Genomic DNA, 20,345 nt, shown 5'->3' on the forward strand with positions numbered 1-20,345 from the left:
TATTGTTATTAAATGAGATCATCCACTTTGTGTGGAAAGAGAGTGGCCCAAAGTAAGAATAAATACAGACTGTGGGAATGGTTTGGATGATTGGTTGAGGGCCTAGAAAGAACAACATTAGAAAATCTGAGACAAGGAGGTCTGAAGAAAAGGTAAGTGCATAGGTCTGAAATGAAAAGAAACCCCTTTCCTTTTCCCATCATTTCTTTGATCCATATCTGTAGAATCCTTAAAAATGAGTAGCAGGCACTCTTTTAAGGTACCACCACCAGTAACTAAAATGTATAAGTTAGAAATAAATGTAAAACCTAAATAAGATACCCATTACTAGATCTGTTATTTGTTTTATTTAAAAAAAAAAAAAAAAGGAAAGGCACTATCTTAGACTAAAATTTAGCCTTTCTATGGACATGATCATCCTCTTTGGGGTCAGTGAAATGAATGGATTGAAAATACTTTGAACAGCATCATCAGCATTCAGAATATCAAGCAGCACATCAGAGAAAAGGAAAAATTGCTTGTTCAATCACTTCGAGAGATGTTATAATAAGAATCATCCTTTGCACAGACAGAATAATGCTCCAGAGAAAGGATGCTGCCAAGGGCATTTCTGTTGGAAGCATCCAACTAGCAGGGTCCATCTTTCTGCACACAACAGCGCAGGAAATCACAGGGCACTTGCTTCTGGATTCTTGAAGCTGGGAGCAATAACGACTCATCATGATACCAAGAAGATCAAAGGTATTTTAGTTAAATGACAATGAAAAAAAAATATTGAAACTAAGGGAAAAGACAATTTACAAAGCAATTTAGTTCTAAGTGTCAGAACTCAATTTGTTTCGATGGAAATCATTCAAACCAATGTCAAATCCTGAAAATTCATAAAATGTGTGGGGTGTGAACTGGGAGCAAAACCTTTAGTCAGCAGAATGGCCCCTGTTGAAAATGGCATCTCAGAGAACGTGGGATGCCAGCTGTGGGGCTGGAGCTTAATTAATTGATTACACTTTAGATACCTCAAACCAACTCACACCCAAATATGAAAACTTTGTTACAGCCAGAGACTTGGAGATCCCAGCCTTTGGAAGCCCACTTCAGACTAGCCCAGAAAATGCTTACAGTGCAGTCTAAGGGTACAGTCCCATTTTATAACCTACTAGCTTTTCTTTTTCTGTTAAAACAATGTGCCAATAGAAGTAAGAGTGAGATAAAAATCAATAATGCATGCTGGAAATCTGCAGCATAGTCAAAACATCACACAGACTAAGGTAGGATAAGAAAGTAGGTCACCGCATTTGGAGCCCTTTAACTTACATTTGATGAAATATCAGTATAATAAACTCCTCCAATAAGTTTATCTGACTCAATGTCAATGGTTTGAATGCTGACAATGCCTTTACCTACATAATGAAACTGAAAAACTCACTCTCTGGAAAAAAACAAAACAAAACAAAACAAAAAAACCTATGTGGCCGGGCACGTGAGATTTTAAGTCTTCTCTATTTTTCTTGCTTTCTTATTTTATTCTCTACCTTAAATTTAGAGAGGCATATCTGTGTTTCTGGGGTGTTTTTTAAGATTTTATTTTTTTAAGTAAGCTCTCCACCCAACATGGAGCTCAAATTCACAACTCCGAGATCAAGAGTCACATGCTCTACTGACCGAGCCAGCCAGGCGCCTCTATGTTTCTGTTCTTAATAACTTATTACATTGGGGCTCCCTGCTCAGTGGGGAGCCTCCTTCTCCCTCTCCCTCTGCCTGCCGCTCCCCCTGCTTATGCAATCACTGTCTCACGCTCTGTCAAAAATAAATAAAATCTTTTAAAAAATAATAAATAACATGTTACATTATATTATAAAATGAAGGATATAATCATATCTACCTCAGAGGGCTATTATGAGGATTTAAGCGAGAAAATACATGTATTTGTACCATCATATTAGTACCTAGCAGATCATAATTTAATCATTTAATAAATAATAGATTATCATAATAGGTTAATAGTCTGTCATGTTAAATAATACTAGTACTTAAAAATAAATTTGATTTTTCTATGGATCAAATTCTGTTTTGCAGGAAAATAGTAATACCTAGTACACTAATTTTATAACAACACAAAAAGCTTATAATTTGTCCAAGAAAGATGCTCTGTATAACCAAAGAAACAGGAGTTTCATTTCATCATGAAGTACCTATTCAGTCAACAATATTTCTTTGATCAACTTTTGTTTTCCTCACTCACTTGTAAGCCCTTGAAAGCACATTATTATTCCTTTTATGGAAGCTTTGTCTAGGAGAGTTTTGCTTGACACTGTTATAAGCAAAGAAGCAGAGAGCTAAGGAACATGGAGGTAAGGATTCATTATGAAAGAATGTTTTTGACATTTATAAAATGTCTGGAAAGGCAAAGGCCAAAAGTTTAATATTTAGAATGAGAAAGGAGGGGTTCTAAAATAAGCCAAGTGCATAATGTGCAACATGTGCCACAGATTTAATGATTAACCAGGAATGGTTTTAACCGGAATCTACAAAAGTTGAGTAAATATGGTGGACCGCAACTTATAATGCCATTCCTGATGCCTCTCAATTTAAGTAAAAGTTAGAGCCCAGCAGAGGAGGAAAGTATGAGGATAAAAAGTGCTGAATCACTCTACTAGATTATCTTATGGTTCTGCAAATATTCACTCCCTCTCCCTGTCCCTACCACTTCCATGGGAAGAGTCTTCCCCTTGCTATTGGGCATGGACATGTGACTTGCCACTGCCAATGGGATGTCAGAAGAGAGAGCTAGGAAATGTGCTTGTGTGGTTGCTTTCCTTTCTTTCTCCATGAGAACACCATGCATCCTGGAGGATCAGAAACATGTAGAGCAAAACCAGACCCAACTCACAGCCTCCAGCCAAGTGCAGGCAAGCCTAACCTAGACCACCTGAGTCCCACTCAACTGCAGATGTGTGAGAGGTAAGTGCTGGGGCGCCTGGGTGGCTCAGTTGGTTAAGCGTCTGCCCTCGGCTCAGGTCGTGATCTTGGGGTCCTGGGATCGAGCCCCAGAGTCTCTTTCTCCCTTTTTCTCTCCCTCTCCCCCTCCTCACCATTTGCACTCTCTCTTGCACTTTCTCTCATATAAATAAGTAAAATCTTTAAAAAAAAAAAAAAACAAGTGCTTATTTCTGCATGCCAGTGACATTTGGTGGTTGTGTATTATGCAGCATTAGTATGGCAAGTGTTGACTGAGACAAGCACATAAAAGCCATCCAATTCTGGCACAGAAAAGGATCTTTCTCATTTGCAAATGCCAAGTTAAATTAATAAAATGTAATGTAGGGCTTTCAGTATCTAAGATTTCACCTTTCTTTCTCAGGAAGAACCAGAAGGCAAATGTTGACACTGTTTTTGCAGCCCAGAAGGCAGAAGAGACCACGCCGTAAGTCACTCACAGCTAAACTTACTGAGGATAATTCCGATAAGATTGTCCATTATGGCAACATGTTTCAGATGAATTTAAAATGGGGGAAGACCCATAATGACGAATACATTAACGAAGAAGAATTTAACATAAATACCTAAAAGTATGTCTTTGAGTGGTTAATTCAGATCTCTAATTACACTTTCCATTCATTCTTTCAAGAAATATTTGGTACCTATTTAGGAAATAATATGAGGAGCTCAAAATCGAATACCAATCCTTCTATGCACAGCAATAAAACTAGGGCAAACCATGTAAGTAATTTTGTATTCTGTTTTTATCAGATTCATATTGTGAACATGTATCCCATTTTAAAAAATATTTTTCAAACACGTGGTTTTAATGCTACATAACATTGTATCAGATAAGTGTAGCACAATTTATTTTAAAGAATATCCTTTTATAAAACTCTTTGCATTTCTTATTTTTCCATAGATTGAGTTCTTACAAAAGAAATTGCTCGGTTAAAACTTGGAACAAAGTATTCTCACTCCAGAAGTTGATGAAAACATCAGTTTCGTGACATTATCCCCAGCCCCTGATATCAGTTGTCAACTCCCTAGAAATAGAACGCATGAAAGGGAATGTTCTATTTGTGAGAATGAGGGGTGTGTGTGTGTGTGTGTGTGTGTGCGTGTGTGTGTGTGTAGCAGAAAAGAAAGAAAGAAATATGGGAGGGGCATATTTCTTATATGTATTAAGGACATGCAGGTCCTTAATAAGAAGTTCACTGCATCAAAAACTAATGATGTATTGTATGGTGACTAACATAACATAATAAAATAAAATTAAAAGAAAAAAAAAAAAGAAGTCCAGGGGTGCCTGGGTGGCTTAGTTAGTTAAGCATCAGACTCTTGATTTCAGCTCAGGTCATGATCTCAGGGTCGTGAGAATGAGACCTGTGTTGGGCTCTGCAGAGTCAGCTTGAGAGTCTCTCTTTCCCTCTCCTTCTGCCCCTCCCCCTGCTCACACATACACTCTCTCTCTCTCTAAAATAAATAAATAAAATCTTTAAAAAAGAAAAAAAAAGGGTGCCTGGGTGGCTCAGTCAGTTAAGTGGCTGCCTTTAGCTCAGATCATGATCCTAGGGTCCTGGGATCAAGCCCCTCATCGGGCTCCCTCTCCCTCTCCCTCTGCCTGCCACTCCCCCTGCTTGTGCTTGCTCTCTGTCTCTCTCTCTCTGTCAAATAAATAAATAAAATATTTTTAAAAAAGAAGTCCAGAGATGACCCAAGTTGCTGTAGCAACTGATAAGAAATAGACAAATTGCAGTTGATAATTTGTTACGAACTTGTGCTTAAATGATTTAGTGATACATTATATAATCTTGTGAAGTTAAACATTAGAATTATGAAAAACAGGGCCGCCTGGGTGGCTCAGTTGGTTAAGCGACTGCCTTCGGCTCAGGTCATAATCCTGGAGTCCCTGGATGGAGTCCTGCATTGGGCTCCCTGCTCGGCAGGGAGTCTGCTTCTCCCTCTGATCCTAACTCCTCTCATGTGCTCTCTCTCATTCTCTCTCTCTCAAATAAATAAATAAAATCTTTAAAAACAAAAGAATTATGAAAAACGGTTACCAGCAAAACTTGGTACCTCTACACTTTTACAAGGAAACAGAAAAATAAATAATCCTATATCAAAATCAGTGATAGCATCCTTTTTATTACTCATCATCTATCCATTTGTTTAACAAACACTTTATTGGTGCCTACTATTTACCAGCACACTGGAAATGAAGAAATGAATGAGATAAAATCCTTGTTCCCAAGAGCTCACTGTAAAGTAGGAAAAACAAATGTGCAAAGAAAGTAATTACTCTACAGGATGATAAGTGCCATTCCAGAGATACCAACAAATCCAAAAGGAGAGAGTCAGAGCAGGCTTGAGCCCAGAGATGAGCATTTGAGCAGGCTATTGAAGGATAAAAGGAGTTTTCCAGGCAGAGAGGGGAAGGAAGGACTTCCCAGGGAGAACAAAGAGCTTGGACTCTGTCCCATAAATCACAGTATACCAACTGCTTTGTCTTGCGTGGGTTATAGGTATGTACCAAAATACTGACTCCCTCTCCCAGGTGGGATCAAGCAGCTAGCATCCCTAGGTTAGTCCCCTCCAGCCCTGAACAGTTTCCCCCTTATTCCCAAGGGCTATAGACATATTATTATCTACATGTGCTAAGGATGCAAAAAAATGTTAGAAAGCACTGGCCCAGGTTACTGAGAAGTGACAGAGGTTTGTAAGGCCAGGAGTGATACCAAGATCACACTGGAATTTTTAACAGTTAACTTTGATAGTGTGATGGCAGCCAGGGGTGGGGAGAGACTGATTATCAGGTAGGTGAAGCAGAAAGTTGCAACAGATGATATGTTCAGATATATTTCCCGTCTCACCAAACAGCGCCTCTCCCTTAGGAGGATTATACTCCTACCCAGGGATGTTGGGCTTGGTTATGTGACTTGCTTTGGCCAAGGGAATATGAGTGGACAAGGCCTGTGCCCTTCCCTCCCCAGCAGAAGCTCTGAGAGCATCACAAGGTCCACTATTACACTGTTTTCGCTCTGAAAGAGGCCAGCACATCCCAACAGAATCAGCTTGGAGTGAAGAGGACACGAAGCAGGGCAGCAGATGACCCACAAAGGCCTTTGATTTGAGCTAAAAATGAATCTTTGTTGCTATAAACCATGAAATTTGAGGGTTATTTGTTACAGCTGAAGCTGACGGATGTGGAGCCTGATGCGGAGCCTGATGGGTTAGCCCAGGCTGGAGAATACGATTGGAGGATATGAGTTCCTGAACTGACCATTGGTTTTCTGAGAGTCAGGAAATCAATCAATGGTGCTTGTAAGATGATTAAGTCAGAAGAGAAACACACTGTATTCCAATGGCCCTCAATCAGGGCTCTAAGAATCATGGGGTTGGGGGGGGGAATCTTTTACAAGGAAGAGGCGTCCAGCCTGGGCTAGAATGAGCATATGCATTCGTGTTCCTCCAAACTTAGGTTCTACAAACCTATCCGCTCAGCATTTATTTAGTCTAAGCGAGAAGAAGCTGATTTCCTAAAGCAAAGCTTGTTTCCCACTTTCTTAATGTTTATAATTCAAATGTTGGCTGTCCTCCTTGTCATCTTCACTGAGATTCCACTCCAAAACAAAACAAAACAAAACATAAACACGCAAGAGCACTGGTAAACACTGTAGATTTCGCTGAAGAGATGAAAGACAGGCTTACACTGCAGAGCAGATAACATTTTGCCGGGGGGAGAGGGGAATCTCGCTAAACGAGTCTTTTCTCCAAAACCCTCTCCTTAGCCTCATACTTAAAACTTTACTCCATTCCCCAATGCCCCTTCCTGGCACCATGAAACCCCCCTCATGAAACCCCCTGCTCTACACCATCTGGGAATGCACTGAAGACAGCACAGTCCACCCACTGCTGCTTAATGCTGGCAATGTGCTAAGACAACTGGTTAAACTAGATTTGAAATCCCTGAAGTCGTTCTTCAAGACGCTGCCGTGAGCACCCTCCCTGCTCCACGGTTTACAGGAAGTAGAGATCTGGGACTTAGCTACACAAATGTGTGAATTTCTACCACTGGTGAGGCTTCAGGTTCACAATAGCTGGAAAATAAAATGCCCTTTGAATGTGTGAACATTTACCTGATGCCAGGAGTCACATCTTAATTTGAGGCCATTTAATTAGATGCCTTTCTCCTAACAACTAGTTGGAATCCTCCGTCTGAGGGGACAAGGGTTTCAGGGACAGAGGTGGGGGGTGAGAACAAAGGGTGCAGAAATGGTGATGCTGACAGCACCCCCCACCCCCAACCCAAGCGTCCAACCCAGGGAAACTGCACAGCAGGGTAACAGGGGAGGGGCCTCGAAGGAGAAACGGAGACCCCCGAAGCATTGGCCTTCTCCATTGCACAGTTTGACCCAGATCAGCCCTGGGACAGCTTTTCTTCTATCAACATCATTCCTCTTAAATTCTCATGCAAACCACCAGCTCAAATCTGAAGAAATCCTCTTTGCCACAGTGTGTGACCATCAGAAAGAATGTGCTTGTACTCCACCCACATCCTTGAGGAGTGACTTTACCTTTTGGGTCAGGTCACTGGCTTCATTGATGTACCGATCTCGCTCCTTTTCCAGCTGAAAGATGATCTTTCTCTGCTTCTGAGCCTCATCCTTATAGTTCTGGATTTCTTCCTCCAGGTTCTTCTTGGCTTGCTCATGGAGCTTTACCAGGTCTATCTGTTTCTGGGTCGCACTGACCGCCTTAAGCATATTCTAAAAATAAGGACAACAGAGCAGTCACGTTACTCAAAATGTGTGGGAATTTTTGGATGAATTTACCCCCGTTTCATCCCTAAAATAATTAGATACATTGTTTTTTGGGTGAATAAAGATAATCATATTCTCTACAGCTTATTTAGAGCTTACTATGTTAATTTTGCACAAGGCAAACACGTACATAAGTACACTAAGTGACCACAACATCCCAAGGAAGTGAGCACTATTTTGCTCCCATTTTAAGGGTAGGAAACCGACACTCAGAAGTTAAGGTGCTTGCCTACAAGTTCATACAACAGGGGAGTGGCAGAGCCAGGATTTGGGTCCAGGGCCAGCCAACCCCAAAGGTAAACCCCATCCCAGCTCTGGCCTTGTTCCTGTGAGCTTAGAGCAATTGAACCTAATCACGTAACAGGGCTTTGACTACAAAGTAAAATAAAATCAACTCGTTGAAAATGCAAATATCTAGAATTAACATATGATCCAACAATTTCATTCCTGAGTACATACACCCAGAAGAACTGAAAACAGATGTTCAAACCAGAACTTGTACATGAATGTTCACAACAGCACTCATCCGTCACAAAAGCCAAAAGGGGGAAACAACCCAAATGTCCATCAGCTGACGAAACAGGTCATCAAAATGTGGTATATCCACACAGTGGAATATTCATCAGCCACAAAAAGGAACAAAGTCCCGATACAGGCTACAGCATGGTTGAAACCTGAAAACATTATTCTGAGTGAAAGAGGCCATACATAAGAGGTCACGTATAACGGGATTCCAGTTATATAAATATCCAAAATAGTCAAATCCACAGAGGAAGAAGGCAGTTTCTCTAGGGCTGGGAGAAGTAGGGAATGCGGGGGGTGGGGGCGGGAGTAACTGCTTTACAGGTGCAGGGGTTCTATTTGGAGTGATGAGAATGTTCTGTAGCTAGAGCGCCATGATAGGTGCACGACACCCCGAATGTACTCAAGGGCACTCACAGTAAATTCTGTCTTATGTGTATCTTACCACAATAACACAACAACTAACCCAGTTTCTTAAAAAATGCAGATGCCTGGGGCGCCTGGGTGGCTCAGTTGGTTAAGCGACTGCCTTCAGCTCAGGTCATGATCCTGGAGTCCCGGGATCGAGTCCCGCATTGGGCTCCCTGCTCGGCAGGGAGTCTGCTTTTCCCTTTGACCCTCCTCCCTCTCATGCTCTCTGTCTCTCATTCTCTCTGTCTCAAATAAATAAATAAAACCTTAAAAAAAAAAAATGCAGATGCCTGTGTCCCAACGCCAGAGATTCTGATTCAGTGGATCTGGGAGGGGACACACAGGCCAACATTCTTTTTTTAACACTGCACGAGTGATTTCGGCTGCTGCAATGGAAATTCCTAGGACTGGCTGCCCAAGAAGCCAGGTTGTGCCCCAAAAACGAGGAGTCAATAGTAGTTGCTGCTGAGCTCATGCAAAAGGGTTCACGTCTCCGGCCATAGGGGAACGGACCAGGGACTTTTGAAATAGGGCCTTTAGCTTTCTGCAATTCAATAGAGGACATAAACTTGGGAGCTATTGGTGATAGCCATTTTTTTGCCAAACAGACTGGGAAACAGGGAGGCATTCTTCCCCAAAAGAGAGGAACGAAAGCAAAAACTCAGCAGGAAATCCAGTGATGGCAGAAATCCAGTGGCTTTCTGTGTGTCCCAAGAACGTCAGGTCAGCTTCCTCTCAGTTCCCAAGGCCCAACTGTATCCTTGGTCCCACAAGGCACCTGGTTGTCCCTTCCCAAATCTCTAAGCAGTACAGACCTGCAGCCAGGTCTGAAAACCACTAGAATATAAACACACTACACCTCAGATGGGTGATGATGCAGAAAAAAGAAAAGGTCAACTTCACTTTCAAGCATTGAATTAAACAACCACTGTATAAAAGACAAAGCCACTTTAACATGACACTGAAAAACGAAAATATATTAACACTGCTGCCTGTGAAAAACATGTCACTCATTCATTCAATGAAAGGGGCATTTCAAATCAGTGGGGAAAGAATGCATTATTAGTAAAGGTTGCAGAGGGTTGGGCGCTATGCAAGGCTCTAAGGAGGGATGCACACGGGGCAGAAAGGAAAAAAAAAAGTATACCCTGCCTTGGAAGAGGAACTGACGTTAGTCAACTCAAACAAATAAATGTGAAATTAATGTTGTGCTACATGTCCTATTGTGGTAGAAAATCTATTGGTTGTCTATCAATATACATAAAATATAAATGGGTTAAATGCATGTCTCAAAAACACGTTTAAAAATCTAAATCTAGGGGCGCCTTGGTGGCTCAGTCATTAAGCGTCTGCCTTCGGCTCAGGTCATGATCCCAGGGCCCTGGGATCGAGCCCCGCATCGGGCTCCCTGCTCCGCGGGAAGCCTGCTTCTCCCTCTCCCACTCCTCCTGCTTGTGTTCCCTCTCTCGCTGTCTCTCTCTCTGTCAGATAAATAAATAAAATCTTAAAAAAAAAAAAATCTAAATCCAACAACATTGTTTGCATGTGCAAATTTATTGAATAAAGGAACAGTTTCCAGGATCATCCAAAAAACAACGATTTTCTAAGGAGCGCTCAGCATGTAAAGATAGGTAAACTCCTATTTCCTGAGATCCCTTAAATAGTCTTCTTTAAGCTCCCAGAGTGGTCTATTTTGTCAATATTTGTTCAATTCTGGGAAGCCAAAAGAAATAATGAAAGTTGGAGTAAAAAAAATATAAGCTGTTCCTACTTGATGAGATGACTGTCTGGGCCTGCTCTGGAAGCAGCCTCCCCACTCTCCACCTGGCCCTTTGATTTTTCCTCTCTGGAGGAAATCCCTGAGCAGGAAAATTTACCCTAAATCCTTGGAACTAGTTAACCTCCTAAGAGTGACTATCAAAGGAAGGAATCCTCTAAACTGGTTTGGAGAAGAAAGGGGTAGGGGTAGGTGTCCTCCCTTGATTGGAAGCTTTCTAGGCCTCAAGCTCCTGCAACCCCTCCCTCAGCCTTGGACCAGACTGAGCTCAAAGACTAGGAGATATAAAGGCTGAAAACAAAAACAAAAACCTACAACAGTCCCCAAAAGATGGCGGGAAGTTTTATGGCATCAACTGGCCTTTCTTATACCAAACTCCTCGAAGGTAAAATTGTATTAGCACTCATTTGTATCTTCTGGATTAGCAAAAGTTGCAGATTATAGATATTAAATTCAGAAATTTTGATCAACCGCTTAGGATGCCAAATAACACACCAGCAAGAGAATCAGAATCCACAAAACGCTCTTAAGTCTCCTGCTCGTTTATATGATAATTCCCCAAAATCCCTTCTTGCTCACAAGTGATAATGCAGTTTCAGTTCTCAGCCCGCGGATGGTGGACTGCGCCCGGCAGCTTGGAAGAAAACTGACCACGATGATTTATTTCTGATCTACTTTTGTTCGCTTCAGAGTTTTCTTTCCCCAGCACAACGGGTTAGAGGCAGATATCATAGCGTTAGAGAAAGACATTTATTTCCCAGGGCTATGGGAACACACTCACCTTATTTAATATGTCCCTTTCTCTCAGAAGCTCATCCATTGCTTTCTTATCAAGTTCTGCTTGTTTCTTTGAAGCCTCCACCTCTAAATGGCCAAGGAGAAGAAGAAGAAATATGGAGCCGACCCAAGAAAGAATCTGCCAAGGCCAAAGCCAATGCGACACAGAAACGGCTTTACGCGTTTATCTGCAGCTATAAAACTCCTATTTATTGAGTGTTCCATGATCTATATATTATCTATTATAACTCGGTGAAGGAGGTCTCCTGTCCCACTGAACACATGGAAACTGAGTCTCAGCAGGATTAAGCCACATGCCACCCATCTGCGACCAAGAGGTGACAGGGCTGAGGTTGCGAGCATGGTTTCTCGGACTCCAAAAGTCCTTGCTCTTTTTAAATCTTTTTAATTATACAAGTAATTAGGAAGACAGAAACAAATGAGACATCCAAATGAACAAAAGGGAAAAAAATTCAAGTCAAGCAGAATCTACTTAGGATTTTGATAGGTCTCTTTCCGGACTTTTTCCTATGCAAATATGTGTGTGTATAAAAATACAGATATACACACATTCCTATATATATACACAAAAGTGAATTATACAACACATACTATTTTGTAGCTTGCTTTTATAATGAACTAACATAAAATAAATGCCTCTCTATATTATAAATGGGCATCTACAACAGAATTTTAATGGCTCTGTGATATTTCACTATACGAAAATGCATAATTTATTTCACCAATCCCCCACCTTAACATTTAAATTGCTTCCACTTTACTTATTTATTTGCAATTATAAGCCATATATCTGTGAAAGTTCTTATTCATTTGTTACTCTAGAACAGGAAGTCCTGGATCGAAGGCGATTAAAAAAAAAAAAAAAGGCATTTCTCTCCTACTGTCAAATTTTGCTCCAGAAAACTGATAGCAGTTTAAATCCACACCCAAACCACCACTGGGTATCATGCTCTTTGATCTCTTTGACAATCCAATAGATTATTAAAACCCTATGTCTGTATTTAGTTTACATCTCTTTGATTAGTAGTAAAGTTGACTACTTTTTCATGTTTAATCACCATTTACTTGTATTTCTGTTTTTAAAATTGCCCACACTTGCCCTATGCCCATTTTTCTCATGAATTGTTTATCCTTTTTGTGGATTTGTAAGAACTCTTTATATATAACAAAAATACTAACTCTTGGCAATATTTTGGTCAATTTGCCTTTATATAGAGAAACTTTGATACAGTAAAAAAAAAAAACAACCCTCAGCTTTTATTTCATTAAATCTTCTAGATCTTGGCTTTCTGGTTTCCACATCTGGTATTAACTTTTTTTTCCCAAAAAATAACTTATTGTCATGCTACCATCTTCTCAACAATCCATACTGCACGCTGGTGTGAAATAACACCTTGATCTTGATGATAACCTTGGGTCTTTTTGTGCCTTTTCCAATCTCTTCCATTGATCTGTTTTATCAGGCATTTTCACTACACTCTTTGATTACTGAAGCTTTAAAATATTAAACACCTAGTAAAGCAAGTGCTCCCTCATCACTCCTCTTTTCCAGAATTTTATGGCCATTGTCACCTGTTTATTCTTCTGGACGAACTCTAGAATCAATTCTCAAGTCCCAACAATATAACTTACTGAAATTTTTATTGGAAATATTAAATGTATAGATTAATTTAGGCAGATTTATATCCTTATCATATTGCGCTTTCTCCTCCAGGAACTTTGTATATCTCTCTATTTTTCAAGTCTTCTTACTTTATACCCCTCAATATATACATGTCTTGCAGTTATCCCAGTAACTTTATTTATAGATATCTTATTACTTTAGTTGCTACTGTGAAAAGGGGTTTTTCCATCATATATTCTAACCAATTCTTTGTATGAGAGGAAGCTATCGATGTGTATATATTTATTTTATAACCTGCCACCCCAGTGAACTCTCATTAGTTCTGGTAGTTTATCGTTAGTTCCTTGGGTTTTGTGATAGAAAATCATAACACATGGAGGACTCGTGCTCCTAACTATCATGTCCAATGCCACTCTTTGATCAGGCACATCAAAAGGAAGAGGACCCTAAGAAGAAATAATGATGTTAACGAGATCTATAAAATAACCAGAGGAGAGAGCATGATGAATTCTGTAAACATGATTTAAGAATGAAGAATTAGGTCCAACACTGAATGAATAATTTTTTTCAGAACTATTGCAAGCAAAAATACAGAAATTTAAATGTGGGAGTGTTTTGAAAGTCACTAAACCAGTTACAAAATATGATCTAGTAATTCTGTTTTCCTTCCTGTCACTGAAGACATTAGATTGTAAACTCATGCAAGACTGTAAGCATTCTGAGGGCAGGGACCTCCATGCACCCAAAGCCAACCTTAGTGCCTGCACATAGTAGGTACTCAATCTATTGAAGGAATGGAGAAATTCTCAAGCCACAACTGTACCTCAACAAAAGATTATTTCCTGATGTCTTAGAGGGAAAAATATCTGCACTGTTCAAAGGCTTACACAACACACACAGTTGACCATTGAACAACATGAGAGTTAGGGATGCCAATCCCCCATGAAGGTGAAATCCACATATAACTCTGACTCCCCCAAAACTTAACTACCAATAGCCTACTGTTGACCAGAAGCTTTCCTGATAACAGAAACAATCGACTAACACATCTTCTGTATGTTATATGTATTCTATACTATATTCTTACAATAAAGTAAGCTAGAGAAAAGAAAATGGTATTAAGAAAATCATAAAGAAGAGAAAATACATTTATCTGTACTGTATTTATCGAAAAAAAATCCACACATAAGTGGACCCACACAGTTCAAACACATGTTGTTCAGGACCAACTGGATTTCTGATAACCTTACCTAGAGATTTAGGTTTTACCTAACTTTTAGTGAGGCGATGTATGCTTTTATGCTGTTATGTATGTTGCCTCATTTGGTGACCTACAACTCACGGTAGCGCACGTAAGGTCGACAACCTGTTCCTGCCTCACATACTCTGGTGTAGTTAAATTCAAACCCGGATCCTCCGTCTCTGAGTCCAGAGCTGTTTCTGCCACACCAAATTTGACTAGTAAATCCTATTTTCAATTCTATTCTTTTTCAGAATGAGATGGCATTCTATCTTACTACTTACATAAATAGTAATAAGCCTGGATAATAATAGATGCCATTTAGTAAGCATTTACTCTGTGTTAGGTACTAGCCACAATGTGTATTAGCTCATCTCCTCCCGCAACAGTAAATACAGTGAAGGCAGGATCCGAGCCCAGGTAGACATGACTCCCTAGTTTGTATCCTTAATGGTTTTTCTGTGCTATAATGGCCTTCCATGGCACTTAAATTTTTCCCCCACAGGGCAATGTGATAGCTGGTAAAACAAGTGTCCACCACATGGTAAAGGACTAACAGAGAAAAGAATTTAGGAGCCTTTTATTTTTGCCCCACTGATTCTTGTCCCAAATACTGCTAGTGGGGGACGTTCATTTTAGTTTATGCCCTATCTTCCATGAGAAAAGGGACTAAAGCAGAAGGTCATGTAGAACCAAGACCTAAGAGTACATATGTTATTTAGTCCAGTGACAAGTATGGAGCAATACTTTTGGCTGGATTTAAATTGTGCCAATATAGTCTGTTGAAGAATTTTTTAAGGTAAGAAAGTTTAAGATATTCAAAATGATGTCCCCTACATATTGGCTGCTTACCAGCTTGAAAGTTGTTTTACTGATTACATTTGGCATGGTTTGTGTTTGTACACACAGAGCCCTGGGTTACCAAATGACATTAGTCATCAATGAAATGTTTACAAAGGAATAAAACAAAGTGCAAAATGGTTCTTGGTTTACCTCTCTCTAATCCCAAGATCTGATTTTTTAGAGTTTCCTTGTTCTGTTCCACTTCTGACTTTTGATCTTCAATCTGGTGCAATTTCTTATGGATTTGTTCTCTGATTTTGTTGAGCTTCCCAATGTCAAGCCGCATCTGATGGACTTCTTCCTCTTTGGCCTGTAATTAATGAGACAGCATTAACCAGGGACACTCAGTAAATAAAGGACCAGTGACTTCATGATGGTAAACTCAGAACCAATAAAAGGAAATTGTTCCTGTGTCAGTCCAAAGTTGTTCTATGGGTTAAACAAAAACACACACTGTTTGGTTTTGAGAGAAATTGAAAAACTAGTCTCTGAATAAAACATGTGGCTATGTAAGCTAAAAAATAATGAAAAGACTGATTAAACCTGATGTCTCAAGTTACCACTGAATTGTTGAATCAAACAGGATAAGAATGCTGAGTCGTATGTATCATAAATGTGTGAATTTTGTGTACAAATGCTGTATTCGATGGGCAATTTTTATGGACTCACGGAGTGATCTCTCTCAAAAGATTATTAACATGCTATAATATATTCAAATACTCTTGTGAACCCACGTGGCCACTTTAGTGTAATAACATACACTAGAGAAAGGGCCCTCCTGCCTCAGAGGATGTTAGTCAGTGAGTGTACATACAGATATGTGGACAGGGCAACATGAATAGGCAAGTCTACATAAAGGCAAAAAGTACTAAAATAATAACTCTTGAAAAAGAAAACACCAGATTTTTGTCAATGGACTTCAAGGTTTGTGAATTTTTTAAAATTTAAATTAAATTCATTTTTTTTTAATTTGCCATTCTTAGAAATTACCGGAAAAGCAACCAGTGATTCGTCCGCAAATCAACATTAGCAATTATCCCCAGCTCTTGACAAGGAAGAAACTGCACTGAGCTGGGCATGTTATTCTCGGATTATTGCTAGAAGTAGAATCCCGTAGGTTCAGAATCTGATAACAAAAATACTACATCTTTCAAGGTGCCCCATTCATGTTATCAAAGAAGAGAATTAATGGCGTAAGCATTTTTACCTTAATTTCACCTTAGGGGTTAATACATTATTTTGCCTTAAAGTAGCCATTTCATTTCTGCTTCAATTTACAGCTTTCTCATAAAGAATGGTTTCAAGTCAAACCATCCAGGACTGCTTTAAATGCTCCTCCACCTCAGATTTACATGAGCCAAATTAGCTGAACTAAGGCCCTTTCCAATTAGAACACTAGAATGTTCTAACTCAGTAGTTCTTAATCCAGACCCTGTGGTTAGACTTCAGAAAAATCCTGGAAACCTGAGACTGCATTCAAAATAAGATGCAAGATGTGCACATAAGTGTGTGTGTGTGTGTGTGTGTGTGTACATGTTGTCATCAGACTGTCAAAAGGGCCTATGATGCAAAAACTGTTGTAATTCACTGATCAAATCCATGTATCATTCTTGATCAGTCACTCATTTTGTGCCTAGTATCCTAAACGTAACCAGAGAAGGGTTTATGGATTTTTTCAGAATTCGTGATAAACACAAAGCTGCTCTGTTAAGCAGGTAGGTATACAATATGTACCCAAGTATACAACTTTTATCCAAACATAATTTGCAAGCATTCTTCACTGAGGACCGGGAGAAGAATGGAAAGACTGTCTTGCAATTTACAGTGGACAGAAGTAAAAATCATGGTTCTGCAATCCTGGAAGTAGATACCCAGTAGTACCAGTCCATCCCCGACCCCTCCCATTCCACCTTCTCTAGACAAGTCGTAAAATATAATCTGACTTCTTTGCTACTCGCTCACGTAAATGGTTTAACTAGTAAGTAGTTACTTCCAAGGCTAAGTTACAGAGATGAGCATTGGAGCCAGCTTTCAAAACCATCCACACAACCATATGATCAATATTCAGGTTTGTGGTCTTAGAAGAATGGAAGTCATCAAAGTATCTCCTTCTAGGAAGAAAGCCATCGCTGAAGGCTTGCACCTGCCTCTGACATATCAAGGCTAATACAGGTTACCCAACCAAGGGCTCCAGCCACAAAGGTAAACCTAAATTAATAGGGAATGAAGGAAGGGGTGCTAGGGAATAGATAGGTCACTTGGTGTTTACTTTGAGCTCCAAAGACTTCTGCTGGTTTTCCTGGGATAGCTGCTCACAAACCAGACTGTGTTGTTCGTTCTCTTGCTGAAGTTTTGAATTTCTCATCTGAAACTGCTCCAGCTCCTTTGCTGCTCTTTCATTCAAGATCTGAAAGGCGCATCAAGAGCTGGTTAATGCTTTTTAATCTGATTACAGTATCTGCATATCCACACAGGAGGGTTGTGGGATCAAACCTGCCTAGGGCTCTGCACTCAGCCGGGGGCCTGCTTCTCCTCCTCTCCCTCTGCCCCTCTCCCAGCTTGCACACACATGTTCTCTCTCTCTCTCTCCCTGTTCCATTCTCTCTCTCTAAAATAAATACATAAATTAAAAAAAAAAAAAGAAATGAGAAAAGACAGACCAGAATTACTACTATTTGAGTTACCTTAAACTGCTATTATAGGGGAAACGTTAAAAATAGTACCATATTTAAAAGGCATAAAGACTGAATATGGTTTCCTAAACTTGAAACTTAAAAATAAGCCTATTAAAAATTAAATCATGTAATGGTCACACAATGAATATTATGAGTCTGAATGGCCTATTGAGCTCTGTCCAATAGAACTTTCCACTATGATATGCATGTTCTCTAGCTGTGCTGTCCAATATGGTATCTACCAACCTTTGAGGCTAGTGAGCACTTGAAATGGTACTAGAGCAACTGAGGACTTAAAGTTTTCATTTTATTTAATTTTAAATAACTTAAATTTAAATCGCCACCCATAGCTAGTGGCTACCATACTGGACAATGCCACTCTATAACTACGTGGCAACATAAATGAATCCTGCAAACAGAATATTGAGCCAAAGAAGTTAAACACAAAAGAGTACACCCTGTATGATTGCATTTCTGTAAAGTACAGAAACAGACAAAACTAAACTCTGCTGAGAATTCAGAATAGAGGTAAAGTTTGGGGGAGAGAGTGACTGGGAGGGGACACAAGGGGACATCTGGGGTAGTGTTTATTGGGCTGGGTGCAGGTGACCAAGATGGGTTTAAATGGAAAAAATTCATCAAGCTGTACACTTGTGAATCACACACTTTCCTATGTGTATATTATACATCAATAGAAGGTTCAAAAGAAATTAACCCATTGGAGCTGGGGGGAAAAAAAAAACAAAAAAAAGAAGGTCATATCTACCTATCTGAACTGTTCAAAGAGCAATGTAATGCTAAGTGTTGTGTTATCCACATCTCTAGTGAAGAGAGTTTGCTGCTTTCCAAAGAAAATTCAAAGTGCTCCAAAGGCACCCTTCCTGGTTTTGCGGGGACTGCGGTGTCGCCCACACCCAGCACACCTTCTGCTCCTTCAGCTGCTGCTCCAGCTTCTGAAGCTCCTCCTTGCTTTTCTGCACATATTGCTGGAGGGCCTTAATTTCTGTCTGCCTGGTGTCCATGTCCGTCTGAATCTGCTTGAGTTCTTTCTCTAGTTTTTCCTTCTTCCGAGACTCTCGTGAAGCTTCATTCTGACGTTGCTGGATTTCTTGCTGGAACTAGGGGCACAGAAAGGACAGGAAGGAAAGAGATGAAGCCCACGCCAGGACACGTCTCAACCATCTGAGATTCTCCCTTTCTCAAATCTTATATTTTCAGGGCAGCCACCTTGTAGTAGCCTTTCCCCTGCAGGACAGTCATCTTTGAACCCCAATGTTTAAACTTCAAGAATATTCTGTATCGTTTTTCAGGGTCTTAACACCAAACATCCACCCAGATGGTGGGAACAAATCCACAAAGAATGGTATAAAATCCAGTTAAATATGGAAGCCCAGAATTCTAGAGAAGCTAAGCATGGAAAGAATTCATCCAATTCTCTTATCAATAGGATCTAAATAAAATGTCACCAGCTACCCTAAATATGAAATTATGTTTCACATGAACCCTGGGTATTACTAAACAAAGCATTCTAGTTTTATCATGATGGCCAAAGTCTATGAAAAATCTTTCTGTCATCTCATGCTCAAAGGAGTCTCATGTTTTTCTCCTGGAGATTGCACGTGTGAATCATCTAGTTGACTTCTGGATTTACATAAAAGCATTCAAAAGGGGTCCTTACAAAGGAGAAGAGCCAAGGAAGCTACTTCTTCCACCATCCCCAAACGCAGGGCATCTTGGCCTTTACCAGGGACACCTTCTTAGGCCAAAATTTTAAGCGGTGCCCTGTCTTAGTGACTTCTCAGACAAAGAATGTTGAGAGGAAATGCACAAAGCAAACTGCTCCTGCAAGAACAAACCAGAGAAACAAGCAGAACTGTGGATGCTTCGTTTGGGCACCAGGGAGTAGATCTAACAGAGGAACAAGATGAGAAGGACTTCTGGAAGGTAATGTTCTTTCATCTTGCCCTCCGTGGCAGAACAGACCTGACTGATGGCCTGCTCTGCCTCTTCTCTGCACCGCTCCGTTTCCTGCTGCTGTTCAGTGGTCTGAGCTAAGGACTCTCGTAATTTCACCACTTCAGACAAGAGCTGGTCTCGCTCCTTGGTCACTTCTTCTTTGAACTTCAGTAAATCTCGGATACTAAAAAAGAAGAACACAGGAATCAGGCTAAAAGGCCATCTGCTCAGGAGTCCTCCTTATCACCCTCTGAGCTTGTGTTCATGGGCAAGACTTCGGGTCAAGGACTAACACTATTCAGGTGTGAAAGAGAAAGATCGTTATGCCCTGACCATGGACATGGTAGCTGCTTGTGAGCTGTTAACTGAAAAGGAAGTTCCAATAATAATATACATAATATGATCCCTTTTCTTATCTTTAAATAATTATAGTGTCTGTGTATATGTGTGTGTATGTGTTTTACAGACATTTTTATAGCAGTCCAGAAAAACAGACTGAGGGGCACCTGGGTGGCTCAGTTGGTTAAGCAACTGCCTTCGGCTCAGGTCATGATTCTGGAGTCCCGGGATCGAGTCCCACATCGGGCTCCCTGCTCAGCGGGGGGTCTGCTTCTCCCTCTGACCCTTCCCCTCTCATGCTCTCTGTCTCCCATTCTCTCTCTCAGATAAATAAATAAAATCTTTAAAAAAAAAAAAA

General features: G+C 40.2%; 1 protein-coding gene and 1 long non-coding RNA gene across 2 annotated transcripts in view; one reads left to right on the plus strand and one right to left on the minus strand.

Moving 5' to 3' along the window:
- The window catches only part of CFAP58 (cilia and flagella associated protein 58), an 86,583-nt gene that overhangs the window by 59,962 nt on the left and 6,276 nt on the right, over positions 1-20,345 (minus strand). Inside the window, exons 3-8 of the mRNA XM_081823585.1 lie at positions 19,676-19,832; positions 18,616-18,810; positions 17,287-17,424; positions 15,168-15,327; positions 11,294-11,376; positions 7,557-7,748 (exon numbers count right to left, since the gene is read on the minus strand). Coding sequence (XP_081679711.1) covers positions 7,557-7,748; positions 11,294-11,376; positions 15,168-15,327; positions 17,287-17,424; positions 18,616-18,810; positions 19,676-19,832 — 925 coding nt within the window. The remainder of the gene's footprint in view (positions 1-7,556; positions 7,749-11,293; positions 11,377-15,167; positions 15,328-17,286; positions 17,425-18,615; positions 18,811-19,675; positions 19,833-20,345) is intronic.
- Positions 2,514-3,572, plus strand: LOC115938131 (uncharacterized). Its single transcript, XR_004073325.2, has 2 exons — positions 2,514-2,961; positions 3,362-3,572. It is a non-coding gene; the product is annotated as an uncharacterized LOC115938131 (long non-coding RNA).

The sequence above is a fragment of the Leptonychotes weddellii genome, chromosome 6 (genome assembly GCF_054177405.1).
Source record: "Leptonychotes weddellii isolate Sample4059 chromosome 6, ASM5417740v2, whole genome shotgun sequence".
NCBI lineage: Eukaryota > Metazoa > Chordata > Mammalia > Carnivora > Phocidae > Leptonychotes > Leptonychotes weddellii.